At 31.0% G+C, this 19,901-nt stretch overlaps 1 protein-coding gene across 3 annotated transcripts in view; it reads right to left on the bottom strand.

The window, feature by feature from the left end:
• NCAPG2 (non-SMC condensin II complex subunit G2) overlaps window positions 1-19,901 on the bottom strand; it is a 78,888-nt gene that overhangs the window by 22,610 nt on the left and 36,377 nt on the right. For all 3 annotated transcript variants that reach the window (XR_004229741.1, XM_031939581.1, XM_023505016.2), the window contains exons 16-24: window positions 13,578-13,751; window positions 13,222-13,292; window positions 10,297-10,450; window positions 9,979-10,152; window positions 7,665-7,781; window positions 7,445-7,582; window positions 6,841-6,940; window positions 2,789-2,976; window positions 665-805 (exon numbers count right to left, since the gene is read on the bottom strand). Coding sequence is in view for 2 of the 3 variants with exons in the window: in XM_031939581.1 (XP_031795441.1) it covers window positions 665-805; window positions 2,789-2,976; window positions 6,841-6,940; window positions 7,445-7,582; window positions 7,665-7,781; window positions 9,979-10,152; window positions 10,297-10,450; window positions 13,222-13,292; window positions 13,578-13,751 (1,257 nt within the window). In the remaining variant the exon portion in view is untranslated. The remainder of the gene's footprint in view (window positions 1-664; window positions 806-2,788; window positions 2,977-6,840; window positions 6,941-7,444; window positions 7,583-7,664; window positions 7,782-9,978; window positions 10,153-10,296; window positions 10,451-13,221; window positions 13,293-13,577; window positions 13,752-19,901) is intronic.

The raw sequence follows: 19,901 nt of genomic DNA on the forward strand, positions 1-19,901 counted from the left end.
CAAAAGCTCAAACCTAACATTTCTGTAATAATTTGCCATGAATCTTTATATGAATTCTTTTTAAACTTACTGTTTTTAATTTTAGTTCCAAGATACAGTCTATAAATTTTAATAGTACTTTCCCTTCTTTGCTCTAAAGCTCTCTTCCAAAGTATAAACAGATGACTCTTAATTCTAACAATCTGTGTAAACAGATGACTCTTAATTCTAACTTATCTCCTACTTTGTGAACAAGTTTCTATATTTATTATTCTATGCAACTCAATCAATGGATTTTAAGTCAAAGGATCTTGATTCATTTTATGGATGTTTCTAGCTAAATATCTAACCTTGTAATTAGCTTCAGGCCATTTATTATTTTCTGCATCTTTCGCAAAAGAACTAAGACAAGTTTACCACTCAAAAAGTATCGATTAAATGAAGTTGCAAATAAATGTCTTTTCTTTGTATGCCTAAATGAATATAAATTAAAACATTACTTAATAGTTGTAGGAAATCCTGCAACCCAAAATTTTACCAAAAATCTTCCTTAAAAGCAGCATATATACTCAAAATTTTGAGAGCATTCTTTGTTAAGCCTTCCAAATAAATTACTACTGAGAAATACTGAACCATATATGAAAATCAGAATATCTGTGATATTTTCTGGAGTAGCATACTTTACCTTTCGTAATTTGTGACTTATTTCAACGACTATTGCAGCTAAGAGAGTAGAAAGGACTCCTTGGTGTACTGATGTATTCATATGCCAAGACTGGACAGCACTTATAAATTCATCAAGAGGCACTTGAATAGAATTGAGTAACTAATAAAAAAAAAAAAAACAGTTATTTTAATAGAGCTAAAACCATATTTAGTATTACTTCTGAAAACAGATAAACAAATTAAAAATAGCTCTCAGGATCCAAAAGTCTGATTAACAAATACATGAATTTCTCCTCTTACTTTTAGTTTTTAGCTCTTCAGCAATTTCAGCGCTTATTAACTAATTCCTATGAAGAAGCTATTTACAGAAAGGCACAGAGGTGTGTAAATGCCAATATCTCTGGTGAAACATTTAAAAAGGGGAAATGATTTATAGAATAGTTTTTAAATCATCTTTTTACATCAATCCATGTTATTAATGTCATGTATTGGCTAGATCATCAAAATCTATGATACAGTAGAACTTTTTCCCATCAGTTTTTAGAAAATTTCTACCAATCTGGATTTTAAAAAAAATTTCTACAAGTCTTTAATTCTTTAAACATAATGAAAAAAGAACTGGCATCCTCTTCTATCATTTCTCCTATCCCTTTCTTCTTTTCACCTTAGCTCTCAGTTTCTCTTCTCTTCTCCTATCAACTCCAGAGTCTCAGAAATATGGCAGCCTATGGAAGAGTGATCCATCTGCCACTGGATGATACCGAGTCATTTTTCAGTTATGTTTAACTCTTTGTGACCTGATTTAAGCAAAAACATCGATCAGGTTGCCATTTTCTTAGCTCATTTTACACACGAGGAAACTGATCCAAACAGGATAAAGTGACTTGTCCAGGGTTACAAAGCTAATATTTGAGGCCAGATTTGAATTCACGAAGGTGAGACTTCCTGACTCCAGCTCTGGCACGCTATACTGTGCACCTAGTTGCCTTAAAGTAGTTTACACTATAATGTGAATTGGAAAATGCTGACATAATAGAAATACAAGCCATTTCATGTTTTATGACTTTTAGCAACAATTCTCTTCCTAAATTTCTGATTTGTAAAATGACGTTACGACAGTAAGATCTTCAAAGTTCATCTTGATTTTTTTTTTATGAATTTGGAAAAAAACAAATTTTCTTCTAGCTGTATGACTGTGGCCTTCACTATCTACATCAGTTTCACCATTTCTTTAAGAAGGGAATTGGGAAATCCGTGGACTGTAAGGTCTCTTACAAGTCTAAATTCATACACTTAAAAACCAAACAACCTATTTCTTTTAAATATTTAGCCAAACAAAATGAAAGATATTTTCCTAACACTATGTATAATCTTAAATTAGTTTAAACTGTATAAAAATTAGGATACATAATTTTAATTATCTGGGTTTGATATAACATTTAGAGCCAGTGAAGGTCAACAAACCACAAATGAAAATTTAATTGTTTTTTAGCCAAGGGTAAATCAAAGAACAAATAGCAGAAATACAGTGCATCCTCTATGATTGTTTAAAATTTTTTTTTCTAGATATATTCTTGACTTTTCAGATGGATAAATGGAACTGTTTATTTACTGAAAATGCTCAAAGGAAAAATATAAAAGTAAATACTCCAGTATACTGTATAGAACCTCTAAATTGAAGTTAAAATAAAAGTTTAAAGTATAAAATTAAAAAATATATAGTGATGGAAGAGAGAAAAGGAGTTGGCAGAATATGTAGAAAGGAGAGCTACAGTCTAAATCAAGTCATTAAGCACTTAAATAAATGAAATAACATCATTCAAAAATTTAAACGCATAGTTTAATGAAGTTTTGTTTGAGGGCTTAAAATGGTGCAAGTCATTTTCTACATGACAAATAAATTACCTCTATTTCTGAATTTTAATAAAAGTATACTTTGTAATGTTTGATAAGAAACTTGTATTTATATATTTTACATATATATATATATATATTATTTATATATTTTTATTACATGTTGAAACCTTCTTCAAGGTAAAGCTACACTATAACTCATTTCTAGTCATGATCTTATGGGTTAGTGGTTCATCTAATCTCAAATTTTAACATAAAATAAATTATAAAAGAAAGCTACAGAATATACCTCTAGGCCTTCTTCTTCTTGCTTTTTGAAATTGTATGCAACACATTCCAACATTTTCTGGAACACTTTCTGAATCAAGTCAAAAAAAGTTTCAACTTCTTCTTTTGAATTATATATCTGAATTAAAGAACTTGATGTCATCTCTTTGAGAATACAAAGGAGTAGTGGAATACAAAAATACCCTTTCTCTAAAAAACAAGGGGAGGAATGGAGAAAAAATGACAAATTAGTTTCTTTAACATATTTTAATTGAATTAATACTAGTTTTTTGATCAGTTAATACAACTATATGAATAGCATTATGTTACTTAAATTGTCATAAAAATTCTACTCTGATCCTTTGGTGCAAATACATTCCAAAGTTATATAATTAAAACAATTTTGTCCATTAGAGCCCTGCTCACAATGTATCAGGGCTTCCTTTTGTTTCTATGATAAATTACAAATTGCTCTGTTGGCATTTAAAAGGCCTTCACGATCTTGGTCTAAACTTTTCTAAGGTTATTCCATACTATTGCCTTCATATTTCCTATATTTTAGACCAAGTGCTTTACTCACATACTTTTGCTTCATAGAATTCCTACAAAATGGAATTCTCATGTGACCTCTTACATTAGACTTTTTGTGACCTCCTTAACTGTAGCTGCCTTCTCAAAATTATTTTGTGCATTTTCTATGAATTTTGTGTGTAATTATGTGTATACATACTGTTTTCTAAAACAGATTATAATCTCTTCAAGATTATAAAACAGGGCCCAAAGGCTAATAACACAATGTTTCTAATTGCACATATTTAATCTATATGAGAGTAATTGCTGTCTTGGGGAAAAGAAGGTAAGAGAAGGAGGGAGAAAAATAACAAAGTATTATAAAAATTAATGTTGAAAATTATCCTTAATGTATTTAGAAAATAAAATATTATTGAAAAAATTTTTAAGTGCTTCCTGATCAACTAATACATATTTTATCATATCTTCTCAATAGATATGTCAGAAGAAAACAAGCTTGTACTGGTTTTAACAAGATAGATTCCGAGCATTATTTTCATTTCAAAGAGGGTGGCAGAAAGGAGGGAGGGCTTTTTGTTTCCTTTTTGTTTTTTTAATTGACAATTAACACAGAAACCATGTTTATTTGTGGTTATGAGTGTAGGAAGATTAAGTTAGGGTTATGCCAGAGTACAATAAGATAATTATTTCATACTGACATAACAAATTACTAAGTAAAGTATGGTGGAAAAAAAGTAAAATAAAAAACCAAAACCAAAACCACTACAGCCTTAAATGGAAATTGATTTGCCTTCTCTGATGCAAAGGAAATGGTTTATTTGAATAGATTCAAAGATACAATGTTATGTTGCCTACTAGAAATATAGATAATTCAGAAAAATACTGATTCAAGGACATAAGATTTATGCAAATTTAACTCAACTTAAGAAAATCTAGAATTATAGTAATATAATATGGCAAAACTAAATTCAAATGAGAAAAATGGGCAATGATTAGCAAAGGAATTAATTATAAAACATTATAAAACACTTACAGGATACCACTGACAATGAGAAAATATTGAAGTTCAATGTCTACTCAATGTTATAGCAACTAAATTTATAAAAGATTCCAAAAAAAATTAGAAAATAAGTGCTTTTAAAACACACCAATAAATCCATAAACATTTATTAAGTTCTTACTATGTTCCAGACAGTATGCTAAGCTCTAGAGATACAAAGAGTCCTAAAAAAACCAAAAATAGCCAAAAGACAAATCCTTGCGTTAAGGACCCTGTAAATCTAATGAGCAGACAAAAAATAAAAGTATGAAATTAGCTATCTGCAGAATAAATAGTAAATAATAAACAGGAAAGGCACTAGAATTTAAGAGGCACTGTAGAAGAGGAGATCTTAGTTGACAAAGCGAGGAAAGATGTGAAAGTAAAGTGGCCTAGCCACAGAAAATCTCAAATTGTATTACAAAGTGATAATCATTAAAACAATCTAATACTGGCTAAGAAATAAAGTGGTGGACCAGCAGAATAGATGAGGTACACTTTACAGAGTAGTAAATGACCATACTTATCTAGTGTTTGATAAATGCATAGATATAAGCATTTGAGACAAGAAGTCACTATCTGACCAAAATTGCTAGGAAATATGGAAAGTAGTTTGGCACAAAGTAGATAAAGACCAATCTCTCATATTAGTTAAGGTCAAAATGGGTACTTTAGATTTAGATGTAAAGGGAGATATCATAAATATATTAGAGGAAAATGGAATGTCTTATCTGTTAGATCCACAAATAAATGAAGAGCTTAAAACAAAAGAGATAGAGAGCATTAAAAAGAATCAAAATTGATAATTTTGACTACGTTAAATTAAAGAGTTTTTGCACAAATAAATCCAATACATCCTAGATTAGAAGAAAAACAGAAAGCTGGGGGGAAATTTTACAGCAACCCAGTCTGATAAAGGTTTCATTTCTTAATTATATGGAGAACTGAGTCAAATCTATAAAAATATTAGACACATCTCAATTGACAAATAATCAAAGGATATGAATAGGCAATTTTCAGAAAAAGAAATTAAAGTTAACTAGAGTTTCTTGAAAAAACTGCTCTAAGTGACTATTGATTATTTTTATTCAGTAACTTTACAATCATGTCCAAATCTTGGTGACCCCATTTGAGGTTTTCTTGGCAAAGATTCCTTCTTCAATTCATTTTACAGATGAGGAAACTGAGGTAAACAGTTAAATGATTTGACCCAGGTCACATAGCTAATAAATAGCTGAAGTTAGATTTGAATTCTACAAAATCAGTCTTCCTGATTCTAGATCTGGTACTCTATATACTGCGCCACCTAGCTGCCCTCACTACTGATGAGAAAAATGTAGATTAAGCCTGAGGCTCTACTTTGTATCTCCCAGCTTGGCTAATACAACAGAAAAGGGAAATGGCAAATGTTGGAAGAAATATGGAAAAACTGTGATACTAATGTACTCTTGATGAAGTTGTGAATTAATCCAAACATTTTGGAGAGCAATTTGGAATTATGCCCAAAGGACTATACTCTTTGATACAATAATACTACTACTAAGTCTATAACACAAAGAGATTTAAAAATAAAAGGAAAAAACCCTCTATATACACAAAAATATTTATAGTAACACTTTTTGGGGTGGCAAATAACTATAAACTAAGGGGATGATCATTAATTGAATGGCTGAACTGTGGTATGACTGTAATGAAATACTATTATTGTGCTAGAAGAAATGAAGAGTAAGAAAAATATGATAAAACTTATGTTAATTAATGCAAAGTAAAGTGAACAGAACCAGGAAAACAGTGTGCACAGTAATAACAATGTTGTACAGAGAAAAATTGTAAATGACTTATTTATCTTAAGCAAAATAATGACCCAATACAATTCCAAAGGTCTTATGATGAAAAATGCTATTCACTCCAGAGAAAGAACAAAGTCTGAATGCAGATCAAAACATATTTATTTTTAAAATCTTTTATGTGAGTGTTTGTTGTGTGAATGTCATTATAAAAAGTACACATAATTTCCGGAACACAGTGATAGATCCCAAGAAGGGGATTTCCTTCTTGATTATACCTCAGTGGAATACTGCCTTTTTGGGCTCTCTTAAGATTCTACAACCCTCTTCATCAATGGATATTAAAGGTCTCAGGTTTTTAGACACATTTTCCATGTCCAGGCAAATGAGTCACATGGATAAATAAAGCCAAACTTTAAGGAACATGTGCTTAGTTAAAGCCATTACTAAAATCTCTCAGATCCCAGAACTAATCCCAATATCAGTTTTGGGGAAACTTTTTTTTTAAAGGTTTTTTACCTTCAAAAAACCTCAAAAATATGTCTCCATTTTTTTTGCAACCAAAAAAAAATTTTAAAAACAATTTTGTTTCTAAAAGGTTTGCTAAAATGGATAATACATGCCATTAGTATTTAATAAAACACTGGATATGTACTTGTAGGAAAGCTGTATCACAAAATAAATCGTACTTGTACTCTATTAAAAAAAATGAAGTACCTGTTTGCAAAATTCCAAGAGTTATTTTTAAAAACTGCACGTGAAACTTAGAATCTCCAAAGCCAATCATTACAGCATCTTTACACACTGTGACATAGGCCTACAAAAGAAAGAGATGGATTGATAAGGCGTGATGATAAAAATCACCATTAAAATAAAAACTATAAAAAGTTTAATAAAATTCAGTCTTTCTAACGTTTAATAGGCCAGATCCTTTCTGATTTATATAAACATATTTGAAATACTTCTATAAGAATAGTTTTAGATACTGTTTTCCCAATTCACAAATACTATACTTTTACCTTTCAATCTTTTATTAAAAAAAAAAAAAAAAAAAAAAAAAAAAAAAAGGCACAACAAAAATGTGAATTAACAAAATGAATTCTGGTCACTTATATTGCTCTATGGTTTATAATTCTCCTTAATGCTATGTAAATCTTAAACATATAATTTTAAAGTGCATCAATAACAAAATCCAAAACTAAGCCAATTCACACTGAGAAAAAATGTGTTATATTTCAAATAAGCATTTATTAAGTGCCACCTTCTCCAGGCACTATGCTAAGCACTGAAGATATAAAGAAAGGCAAGATAAAGTCCCAACCTGAATAGTTTTCTGACAAATCTCTCTACAGGATTTCAAATGTTCTTCTTGTTGATGAATAATAGGTAGTACTTGGTTTTCTATCCAAAATCCAGTTTCTTCCAAAAGAGACAGATAAATCTTTTCTTCTGAGCAAAACTATTCAACAATAAAAAAAAACCAAATCAGTAATGAATCTTATTTGCTAACATGATTTTTATGCCATTGTAAAACTATATACCTTGGCGTGGAGATGAATACATAATCGACAATAAATAGTAAAGGCTCGTACAGCAGTTGCTTGATTGAAGTTTGGCGACTTTATATCAGATGACTGTATAACTGATACAATATCTTTCTGTAATACAATGGCAAATGGTTAAGTGACAAGGAATTTAAGTCTCATTCTCAAATATATGCAACCACACTAATCTTAGAAAATTACATCAGATAATGCTGTTCCAGTGCTGCAATCAAAAAGTCACCTTGGATTTAGTTATATTTAGGCTTGTTAATTTTAAGTCCAACAAAGCTCTTTGTAAATTTAGCACTAGAATAAAATAAAATGACTAAATATGGATTTAATTTCTAAAACACAGGGATGAAGATACACTCCTAGAGTTCAAAAGTCTTGATATACTAATTACTTAATTAGAATTTTAATTCAGTAATCATATAAAATAACAGCTTTTGAAATAAGGTATTAAAATGTAAAAAGAAAAATCTAAAAAGGCTACAATAAAAAAGTAATCAAAAGAAAAAAAATTAAATGGTTACTAGAACAACTGACAACTATGTCCTATATAGAATGGGCAAATACTTATAGGAATATCTAAAAGAAACCAGGTCAGAAATAGAAACTTACATGATCAATAGAAATCAATAAATAAATACTAGGTATCATTAAATAACAGATATAAACAAGTTTTGCTAAGTAAAAAAGCACCCCAAAACAGGTGATGATTAAAAAAGCACTAATCAATCAGTAAGCATTTAAGTGTCTTCAATATGCCTGATATTATGCTAGACTCTGAGAAAATAAGAACAAAAACAAACTACAGATTGGATTGATTGTATATTTTTTAAAAATTGTATAAAACAGAAATTTTGTTTCATATTATTTTTCTATTTTTCTGTTCTACTGTATATATGTGAAAATACCCTTTTGATATTGAAGTTCAGCATTAAACAATGATGGGGAAAAGATGGTTTTTAAATTCTGTGGTGTTTCCCTATCACCTCCAGTCTATTTCAACTCCTTTGCCAGGCATTTAAGAAAAATCTTTTTCTTCCTTTGCATCTCCTAGTTCATCCTTTCAAACTTTGTTTACTCAGGTATCAACTTCTTCTAGCCATTCAGAAAAAATTCTCTTCCCTAGCTAGATCTCATGAAATTCTTTGTTCACTCTATACTACACATATTTATTATATATATAAATTTATTATATTTATTATATATATAAATATCATGACTTCCCCTACTCCTGGTAAATGGCTAGTTTCTCTCATACTAAGTTCCATGAAAATAGCAAATATAGTTAAACTTTCTACATCTTAAAATTAGTAGCAAATATCTGTATATAAAACTCAAATATATTTCTTGACTCTTTCATTTAACTAATTAGTTGTCCACTGAACAAGGTAAACATAATTCTATGTCTAGTAGTACGTACTACAGTTCCTCACTAGACATTTTTAGAAAAAAATAAGTTACTTAAGGTTTTAAAAAAAAAGTTTCCATCAGCCTGAAGAACAATATGATGTCTTGTTTTTTGATGTCGGCTACTAATTTTTTTTAATTCCTTAAAACTTGTGCCACAGAATAAGAGGTACTTTTCTGGCATATGCTATTTGCTTTCAGCCCTTCCTTTTCATCATTCCCCCTGATGAAAAGGAAAAACTAATTGTGTTTGTGTTTAATACATTTCCATTACTAATCTTGGTTCCAAATTTCAGCAATAGAGTCAAGATGAAATAAGCAACAGTAGGAACTAAAAACTTCTTAACTCCTTAATATATAATACTCAAATTCATGCCATGTCAGTTTCTATCAGTATTCATGCTATTAACCCTATTTGAAATATCCTTCACCCCCTTCTCTATATACTCCCCATCATCTATTGTGTAATTCAAGGTTTAGCTGCTTCATGAATTGTTTCACAGGTGGTCTAGTCTAATCCTGATTCGATCTGTCTTGAAATTCATAATATACATATGAATTTTATTACATAAGGTAACCAATAATTGCTGGTTTCCTTGTATCGGTCACTAGTTTTTTCACATTTTAATCTTGTCTTCCCAATTCATTTTAACCAAGATACTCAGAAGACCAAGGTTCTTGTAAAGGTTTTGCTACACTAACATGTGACAAAGGACCTTAGCAACTTTCTGGACATAAATTTCCTCATCTGTAAAATGAGGCAGCTGAACAAGACAACATCTATGAATATTTTAAGCTCTAATATTCTATTGATAACACAAGTATGAGAAATTTGAACATTCTAACAATAGCTAATCCTAATCAACATTTGGTATTTATATTATGAAAAAATTACCTTTGAAGTTTCAAGTGCTTTCAAAAGACTGTTTAGTCTCTTTTCTGGGAGAGACAACAGAAAATCTCTATTCTTATTATGAAGCAATAAGTACTCCAGATAATCCAATGCCAATTCAGGTTTTGCCTGACGCGTATCTTGAATTCGTACTTGGCGTTTAGAAGTTGACTTATTCTGAATAAAACGAAAGTACACACTAAATTTTACAATTAATAGTGAAAACAAAACAAATAATTTGTAATTCAAGAATTTTCATGCAACAAATTGTTACATAAATATATTATTAAATAAAAGTTTAGAATTTGAAAATTTACATACTTTCTTTTTGGCCTCTCCATCTGGCAACCAATCACAAATAAGTTCAAAGATATGTCCTACTTGTCCCCAAGAACAAAGACAATCTATTAGGGTGTGACACTTGTTTTCTGTAGATCCCTCTTCTTGATTCCTCAATACAGAGATCACACCACAGCTGAAAATTCCAAAAACATAAATATCTATTTAAGATGGTAACAGATATTCATTGTTTCTAAAAGATGAAAAATGCCAAAATCTATCAATTCTTGATAAATTAGTTCATATTACAGTACTTATTTGCAATTATTTTTTCAGTGCAAGATAAGTGCTTGAATAAATTACAAATAAGAGACTATCATACACACATTTTAACAAATTTTTTAACATTTTCAAGGAATAGTCCTCAAAACTTACCCTCACAAGAAGTTATACTAATTAATTTTCATGCAGTTAAAAGATGGTACGGTAGATAAAACATTGGATTTGGAATCAGAAGATTTATTTTTGTGGGCTCAAAACCAACCTCAGATACTTTCTAGCTTTGTAACTCTGGATAAGTTACTTAAACCCTGTTTGCCTCAGTTCCTTATATGGAAAACAAAATGATCTAGAGAAGGAAATGGCAAACCACTCCATTACCTTTGCCAAGAAAACCCCAAATGGATTCACAAAGAGTTGGACATGACTGAAATGACTGAACAACATCAAAAAGAGGTAGAGAAACTATTTATGGTTCTCTTTCTTTTAAAGAATCCTATTTTCTAATTTTCATTTTAAAGTTTTTGAGAATCAAGTTGAAAAGATAAATATATTGACTTTCACTAACATAACAACTTAAAAGAAATGATTATATGTTCTCTGAGAACTTTGTGTGTATTAATGAAACATTTTAAATATACACTGTAATCAGTCTATATGTAGATAACTTCAAACAAACTATAAAATAATGGGCTGACCATAATTACGAAATAGTTTAACAAAATATGGCAAAGTAACATAGTAGAATATTATCATCCCAGAAGAAATGGGATGGTTTCAGAAAAACCTGGGAAGACTGAATAAACTAATATAGAGCATGGTGAGCAGAACTAGCAAAACAATTTATACAAAAATAACAAGATTTTTCAAATGAACAACTTGAAAGGACTTAAGGATTCTGGCTGTCCAATCATAATTTTAGAGGACAAATAAATATACTTGCTACACACCTCATGAGAGGTGATGGGTTCAATATGCAGAATGATAAATTTTTAGAGATAATGTAAAATTTTGTTTTTATTTAGAAGCGTTTTCTTTTGTTCTTTTTTTTCCCCGGGGAGTGGAAGCAGGGAGCAGGAATGAGGGAATGTATAAAAAAAAGCACATGCTTAAAGTAAAAAATAAAATTTAAGAAAGTGACATATCTATCTTAATTTTTATGCTGTACACTCACCATTTATATCTTCCTTCAATTCTCTTCTTTAAAAAAGCATTGTTTATATGCAAGAGGTTTCATTCATTTCTTAATAATATTATATTTTTTCTAAACACTTTCCACCATCCTTCCCTCTGTCTACTTTCCCAATTATACCAAATATTGAAATATATCTTGACTATGTTTCAAGGATTTATTACGTTTGTCATGTTTCAATTAATGCATCCTGGATCTACACAGATGCTTACAAATAAGTTACAATCATCTTCATGGTGGTCCATTTATTCAGTTTTATCATGATTATCTTAAGCAAAGATGACCAAGACTCCTAGAAATTCATGCTTTTTATTTGCCTTTGAGTTCAACATAAAAAATGTTTACACACACACACACAAAATTATACGTATCCATTTTTACATAGGTATATATACATACATTCTCATAAATATTTGAATGCATTTTTATACCCACATACATATATGCATGTTACACATTTTCGTTTTTTTTATGACTAGAGCTGAAAAAAATTCATCAGCTGTTAAACAATTTTCTAGTAATTAAGTTATCTAAACTTGTTACTCCATGTTTGACATACAGTTGTCCTATCACTGAAATACATAAGTCTTTTAGTCTGATATCACTTAATATAACTTTCATTTCACTGGCCCAACTTTCAAGAACCCAAGCTCATCTACACACTTCTGTGAGGTCTTGGAACTTTAATACTAAGATAGATATACATATACATACAAGTAACACAGAGTTTAGAATATAAGTAAACTTAATTCTGTAATATTATCTGTATCTTTCCTTACAGGTTAAATAAAATTAATTATGCTCTGAGAATTTGTCACCACCACTAGAAATAAACTTAAAAAAACAAGTTTGAAAATTATAATTTTGGCTCTATATATTTCCTTTCTTTTCTGTAAAAAATCAAGGGTTAGATTGTTTTATGATCAACTGTGATGAACTTGACTCTTCAACAATGCAAGAAATTCCAACAGATTTGGGATGGAATGTATCATAGACATCCAGAAAGAGAACTATGAAGACTGAATGTGAATCAAAGCACAGTATTTTCATCTTGTGTTTACTTGTTTTGTTTTCCTTTCTTGTGTTTTTTTTTCCCTTTTAATCTGATTTTTTTTTTTTACACAGCATTATGTAGATGGAAATATATTTAGAAGAATTACACATGTTTAATCTATATTGGAGTACTTGCTGTCTTAAGGATCGGGAAGGGAAAGGAGGGGGAAAAAAATTGGAACACAAGGTTTTGCAAAGATGAATACTGAAAAGTACCTTCACATGGAGTTGGAAAAATAAAATACTATAAATCAAGGTGCATTCTCCCTACCTCCTTCTATGGGGAATAATGTAGATAATAGCTAAATGATCAAGGTCTTTTTTTGTCCTTTAATATTTACTAGACTATTTTATTAAGTTTAGACTTCTAAACAATCAAAAATAAATAAAAGCAGGAACAAGTTATCTAAGGGTCCCCCCCATTTAAAAAATTAATATAGTACCTGAATGGGGGTACTGCTGATGCTGGCATAAAAGACAGTAACATAAATAATGGAATCTTGCAACGATCATCCTAGAAATAAGAGGAAAAAATGTATTAAAGAATAATGTAAAATGCTGGATGCCTCCTTTCTAAAGATCAAGTTACTCTTTAATTTTTGCAAAGAATATGATATATTTAAAGTAAAAAGTTGCATTATAGGTATTATTTAACACATAAAAATGGTTTTTAGTTGTTGTTGCTGTTTCTGAAAAGCAATTCTAAAATTGATAGATATCATTCATTGAAAAGGACCTCACTTAAACAAGAATCCCCTTTATAACAGAGGCAACAGTTGATATTCAATTTGATACTCACTGTAAAGTGCTTAAGGTACTCTGGAAGGACAGAAGCAAATTTGGTGATGGTATAAGTTTTTGCTTCTTCATTATGTTCCAAAGTTTTACAAATGCTTTGCCATAAAATTACAATGACTTCCAATAAACCTGCCATAGAAGGTATGTCATTTATCGACAATGTATTCTCCATCACCTAAAGATAAAATCATTCTGTTAGGGAAAAGTAAGATCAAAAGGCTACAAACCCTTAAAAAACAAATTTTTAGAAACCTAGAGCAGATTCCTTAAGAAGTTATCTACTCTACCATCTCTATACCTCCAGAAAGATGTTATCTCAAAAGCATAAGAAATTATTCTGTTTTCAGGACTCCCAATATTGAGCATAAGATTTTTAAAAATCATACTTTGATTTAGTAGAGCTAAAAAAACAAAATGCTGAACTTAAATGATTTCTTTACCCTACTTTGCAGGACAATGAAAATAATGTTATGAGAGTAAAAACTCATCTTTTTTTTCTTATTTTTTAATTGAACTAAATATAAAATAAGAAAAAAGACAGAAAAAGACAGAAGTTGAAAATAATCAAAAGAAAACAAAACATTGTTATGTGCCCAGCAGAATATCAAGGAATATTCAAAATATATAACAATAAATTTCCATTTCAAGAAGGCATATATAATAATAGAAGAGATTATATTCATGGCTATCCATCTTTTCTTTGCTTCCTTGTAGGTTATTCTTTTGTTCTCTGCTGTGTACTTTTTACTTTATTCTTTTTTCCCCTTTCATCCCCACTACCTCCCCCAAGCAGGCTACAATTAAGCACAGACATATACATATTATATATATAAACAAATGCATACATACATACACACACACATATATATATATAAATATTCACTCACCCACATGTATACATATAAATAGCTACATGTTTACATATCCACATGTACTCACATATACATATATACATTTACATACACAGACACACATATACATTTACCAATATATAAAATTCATCCAAACGTTAATATGGCTGATATAAAAAATGCAGATTTCTCAATTAACTCTTTTAAGTGTGACTTTAAGCTCAATGATTGATACCCCTTTTTCTTCCTAATAAATTCTACTTGTGATCCTTGTTATAGTATTTGTGTATGTTTCTCATTTCCTATCCCCGCTAACTCTCCTACTTTAATTTTGCTCCTTAACTTACCTTGCTAAAGGCAAACCTACCCTCATCCATGGGTCCCTCCCTTATTTTCTTCCCCAAACTTTCCTTCCATCTTTATCCCATTCCTATTAATCTACACACCACTGCCCCATTTCCATAATACTATACACACTTTCTTCTTCTTCTTTTTTTTTTTTTTGGTGAGGTGACTGGAGTTAAATGATTTGCCCAGGGTCACACAGCTAGGACACGTTAAGTGTCTGAGACCAGATTTGAACTCGGGTCCTCCTGAAATCAGAGTTAGTGCTCTATCCACTGCACCACCTAGCTTCCCCTCCTTTTTTCTTTTTCTTATTTCTTTATAGATTTTGAAGGGTGCTATATTCTTCATGGTATATATGTACATGTATATGTGGTATTCCCTATTTAACCCATTCCCGATATAGATTTTCAGACCTACAAGCCCTCCTCCACCCTGAAATATCTGTCAGTTCTTCCTCTACACCTCATTTATATAACACAATAACTACTTTTGTCTTTTCCTAGGAAGTATTGTTTTTCAGAATAAGATGCATACTGAGTTCTGCCCCAATTTTTCTTTTGAGCTACCCTATTACTGATGTCAATATAAATAATATGGCATACGTTTCTTTGTAAAAAACACAATTTGTTCATGTTGAGGTTCTTAAAATTAATTTTTGATATTGGCGCTTGGATGTTAAATTTTCTATTAAATTCAGGTTTAATTGAGATAAAGTCCTAAAAATCTGCTAGTTCATTAAATGTCCATTTCTTTATGTTCAATATCATAGATAATTTTGCTAGATATGACATTTTTAGCTGCAGGCTTAGTTCTCTAAAATTGTCTCTATTCCTGGACATGCAGTCTTTTATTATAGCTGCTAAGTCCTGTATGATTCTTATTGTAGCTCAAGCATATTTTTTCTTGTTTCTTGCAAATTTTTCTTTGGTCTGGGGGTTTCAAAATTAGGCAATAATATCCCTGTGTTTTCCACAAAGGACCTCTTTGAAATAGCGATCAGTGAATTTTTTCTATTTCTATTTTTCCCTCATGTTCTATCACTCCAGGACAATTTTCTTTAATTATTTCTTGCATACGCTATATCAAGGTTCTTTTTCTGATTGCAGCTTTCAGATAAATGAATTATTCTTATAGTTTCTCTTTTTGATCTCTCCAGGCCTTTCTGAAATTATCCTGTTGGTCATTTCTTACAGAACAGTAATATTCCATAATTTTCATATACCACAATTTATTCAGCCATTCTCCAACTGATGGACATCCATTCAGTTTCCAGTTTCTAGCCACTACAAAAAGGGCTGCCACAAACATTCATGCACATACAGGTCCCTTTCCTTCTTTATAATCTCTTTGGGATATAATCCAGTAGTAACACTGCTGGATCAAAGGGTATGCACAGTTTGATAACTTTTTGAGCATAGTTCCAAACTGCTCTAGGAATGGTTGGATTCATTCACAACTCCACCAACAATGCATCAATGTCCCAGTTTTCCGCATCCCTCAACAATCATCATTATTTTTTCCTGTCATCTTAGCCAATCTGACAGGTGTGTAGTGGTATCTTAGAGTTGTCTTAATTTGCATTTCTCTGATTAATAATGACTTGGAGCATCTTTTCATATGACTAGAAATAGTTTCAATTTCTTCATCTGAGAATTGTCTGTTCATATCCTTTGACCATTTTTCAATTGGAGAATGGCTTGATTTTTATAAATTAGAGTTAATTCTCTATATATTTTGGAAATGAGGCCTTTATCAGAACCTTTGACTGTAAAAATATTTTCCCAGTTTATTGCTTCCCTTCTAATCTTGTCTGCATTAGTTTTGTTTGTACAAAAACTTTTCAGTTTGGTATAATCGAAATTTTCTATTTTGTGATCAGTAATGATCTCTAGTTCTGCTTTGGTCATAAAGACCTTCCCCTTCCACAGGTCTGAGAGGTAAACTATCCTATGTTCCTCTAATTTATTAATAATTTCATTCTTTATGCCTAGGTCATGAACCCATTTTGACCTTATCTTGGTGTACGGCGTTAAGTATGGATCAATGCCTAGTTTCTGCCATATTAGTTTCCAATTTTCCCAGCAATTTTTATCAAACAGTAAGTTCTTACCCCAAAAGCTGGGAACTTTGGGATTGTCAAAGACTAGGTTGCTATATTTGTTGACTGTTTTATCCCTTGGACCTAATCTATTCCATTGATCAACTAATCTATTCCTTAGCCAATACCAAATAGTTTTGGTAACTGCTGCTCTATAATATAATTTTAGATCTGGTACAGCTAAGCCACCATCATTTGATTTTTTTTTCATTAATTCCCTTGAAATTCTTGACTTTTTGTTTTTCCATATGAACTTTGTTGTTATTTTTTCTAGGTCATTAAAATAGTTTTTTGGGAGTCTGATTGGTATAGCGCTAAATAAATAGATTAGTTTAGGTAATATTGTCATCTTTATTATATTTTTTTGTTTTTCTCAATGTCTCTTATTTGATTTTTAAAGTCTCTGGAGTTCTATAAATTCTCTCTGGATAAACAACCATTTAACATTACCCTCAGAGATAGAAGCTTTTTTTAGTTCACTGTCCTCCCCTGAAGATGAATCTCAGTCTTCCCTATTTCCATAGTAAGTTGGGTTATTTGTTCTTTGCCAGTTAATTTTTTTTAATGATAACTCTGAGTGTAAGCACCTCTAATCATGGAGTAGGGAATGGTGCCCCTAACTTCACGTCAGCTCTCCTCTATCACTTGTAACCCTAAATCAGAAGCTCCACCCTCCCACAAGTACTGGCAGCCAGCAGAGTCTCTACCTCACTGCTTCTGCTCTCACGAGGGGTGCTGGTTCCTTCTTGCCCAGGCCCCATCTCAACAGTACTGCTGGGCCTGGTGGAGCTAATCAGCCCTCTGTCTTCCTAGATTCAGAAGCTCTACTCTGCATGCTGTCTGAAAGTTGAAAGTTCCTGTGACTCCTGACTGAGGCTCCAGTCAAATACAGCTAGCCCTACAGATCCCCACTGGGTGTTTTCCACGAAGCTAGCCTAGAGATGTTTGTACTTCACACAAGTTAATCCTAGTCCTGGGATCTTTCTTCTGATTTTCTTGAGTTGTACTAGGTGAACCCCTGTCTTTTTACCAGTCTATGTGTACCCTGAGTTGCAAATTTGTTGTGCTTATGGGAGAAATCTGAAGGGCTTGAAATTTATTGATCTACTCTGTCATCCTCCCAGAATCCTCCCCCCATCTTTACTTCTACTATACTAACTCGCTTATATTGCATGTATTTATGTTCATTATAATCTTGAATTATAATATATTTACATAAAGAACTATGAAATTTCATATAATTAAAATTTTACTTGTCCTCAAATGCATACACAAAAAGTTAAGGTAGTATAAAACTTATGTGATTATATGAGGGATCAGTTTCCCTAGAAGCTTTTAATTATAAATTTGACTATTAATTACTGATCATGGAAATTTTCTCTTCAATCACATAATGCTTTTAAAATGTAAAAAGCAGTATTTTATTTCTCTTAACTACATAGATATTCCTGTATTGGTGAAATTTTATGTACCAGGATTTTAAACTTGAATGAGTTAAGCCATATATATTTAATTTTAGTATCTAATACACCATTTTACTTACAGAATTATTCATGCTACCACCTTTGTTTGGTGTTATCAAGAATAGCCATATACCTCTATATAGAATTATCTCTGTACCCCACAAAATGGCTTATGTCCAACAATAATTGACAATATGATTCATCACATTATCTTATTTTCTAATCTCTAAAAAGAATGTTTGTTATAGGATTATTAAAAAAAAGTCACAAACATCCATTATACCTTATTTTTCCTAATTAGAGACAAATATACAACAATTGCTTGATAAATATATGTTCAGAATTCACTTTTAAAAAAATTCAACACTATTCATTGAATATTTATTGTTGTCCTCCAAATCTGGAATGTGCTCACCTCTCAATCCTTGAGTCTCTTTCTTTAAAATGCAATTCAAGCCTTGTCTTCTGCTTGAATTCTCATCCTCCTACCTATTAGGCTCTTAACAATTCTTAACAATAAGCAAATTCTTGCTCCCAAACTACTATATAAAATAGTATATAATTTTATCTATTCACTTATGTTTGTACTATATACATTTTTACAAGTACTTATTATTAGAAGGATGGAAACAAACATTGATGAAGCATTTACTATGTCAGGAACTGTGCTAAGCATTGGGAATACTAATACAAGCAAAAATTGATTCCTTGAACTCAAGGAATTTATACTCCATTGGGGAAGACAACCTATAGAAAGGAATAGAAAGAGCTGAAGGCAGAGAATAAAGGTACCAGGGATAAAAGCATGATTTATAAGTTCTGAAAAAGTTAGGAACAGGGATTGGTGAAGAGTGAAGGAAGGATGGTTTCTCCATAAAATGAAGGCTACAGGGATTTCACCAATAGGACAAGAGACAATCCATGCAAGAAGACCTTCAATGATAAGTATGTCATAGAAGGCTATTCCTGAGTGCAAAAGCCACAAATATTGAGGGAATTACATTAGAATATGAGCTCTTTGTGAAAAGGTTCAGTTTCACTGTTTGTATTCCCTGGTGCATAGTAGATGTTTAATAAATGATCCCTATTTGATTCTATGAGGTGAAAGGGAAGGAGTGCGTTCCAGTCAATATGTAATGATCAACAGGTAAAGAGATAAAAGAAGGGGATACCTGTGTTAGGAATAAAAATAAAGTCACTTTGGCTATATTAGTGAGCATAGGAAAGGGAAAAAGGAGACTATGAAGAGCTTTAAAGACTAAATAGAATAGTTTATATGTGATTCTAGAGGTAATAAGGAAGAAAGCACTAGAATTGACAGTAGGTGAGTCATATGTTAGAGATGCAATATCTTGTGTGAGGAACAGAGATTTGTGTAAGGTAAATCAGGCTAAATTACAAAGTGAAAGAGAGAAGAAATATCCACTGAAACTATGAACAAAGATTGGAAGCAGGTTAAGTAGGACTTTAAAAACCCTTATACCAAAGGAGGTTTATATTTGATTTCAACAAAAATTACATCTCTATAGTGGGATTTAAGGTTTATAAAGCACTATCAAAATGTT

The sequence above is a fragment of the Sarcophilus harrisii genome, chromosome 5 (assembly GCF_902635505.1).
Source record: "Sarcophilus harrisii chromosome 5, mSarHar1.11, whole genome shotgun sequence".
NCBI lineage: Eukaryota > Metazoa > Chordata > Mammalia > Dasyuromorphia > Dasyuridae > Sarcophilus > Sarcophilus harrisii.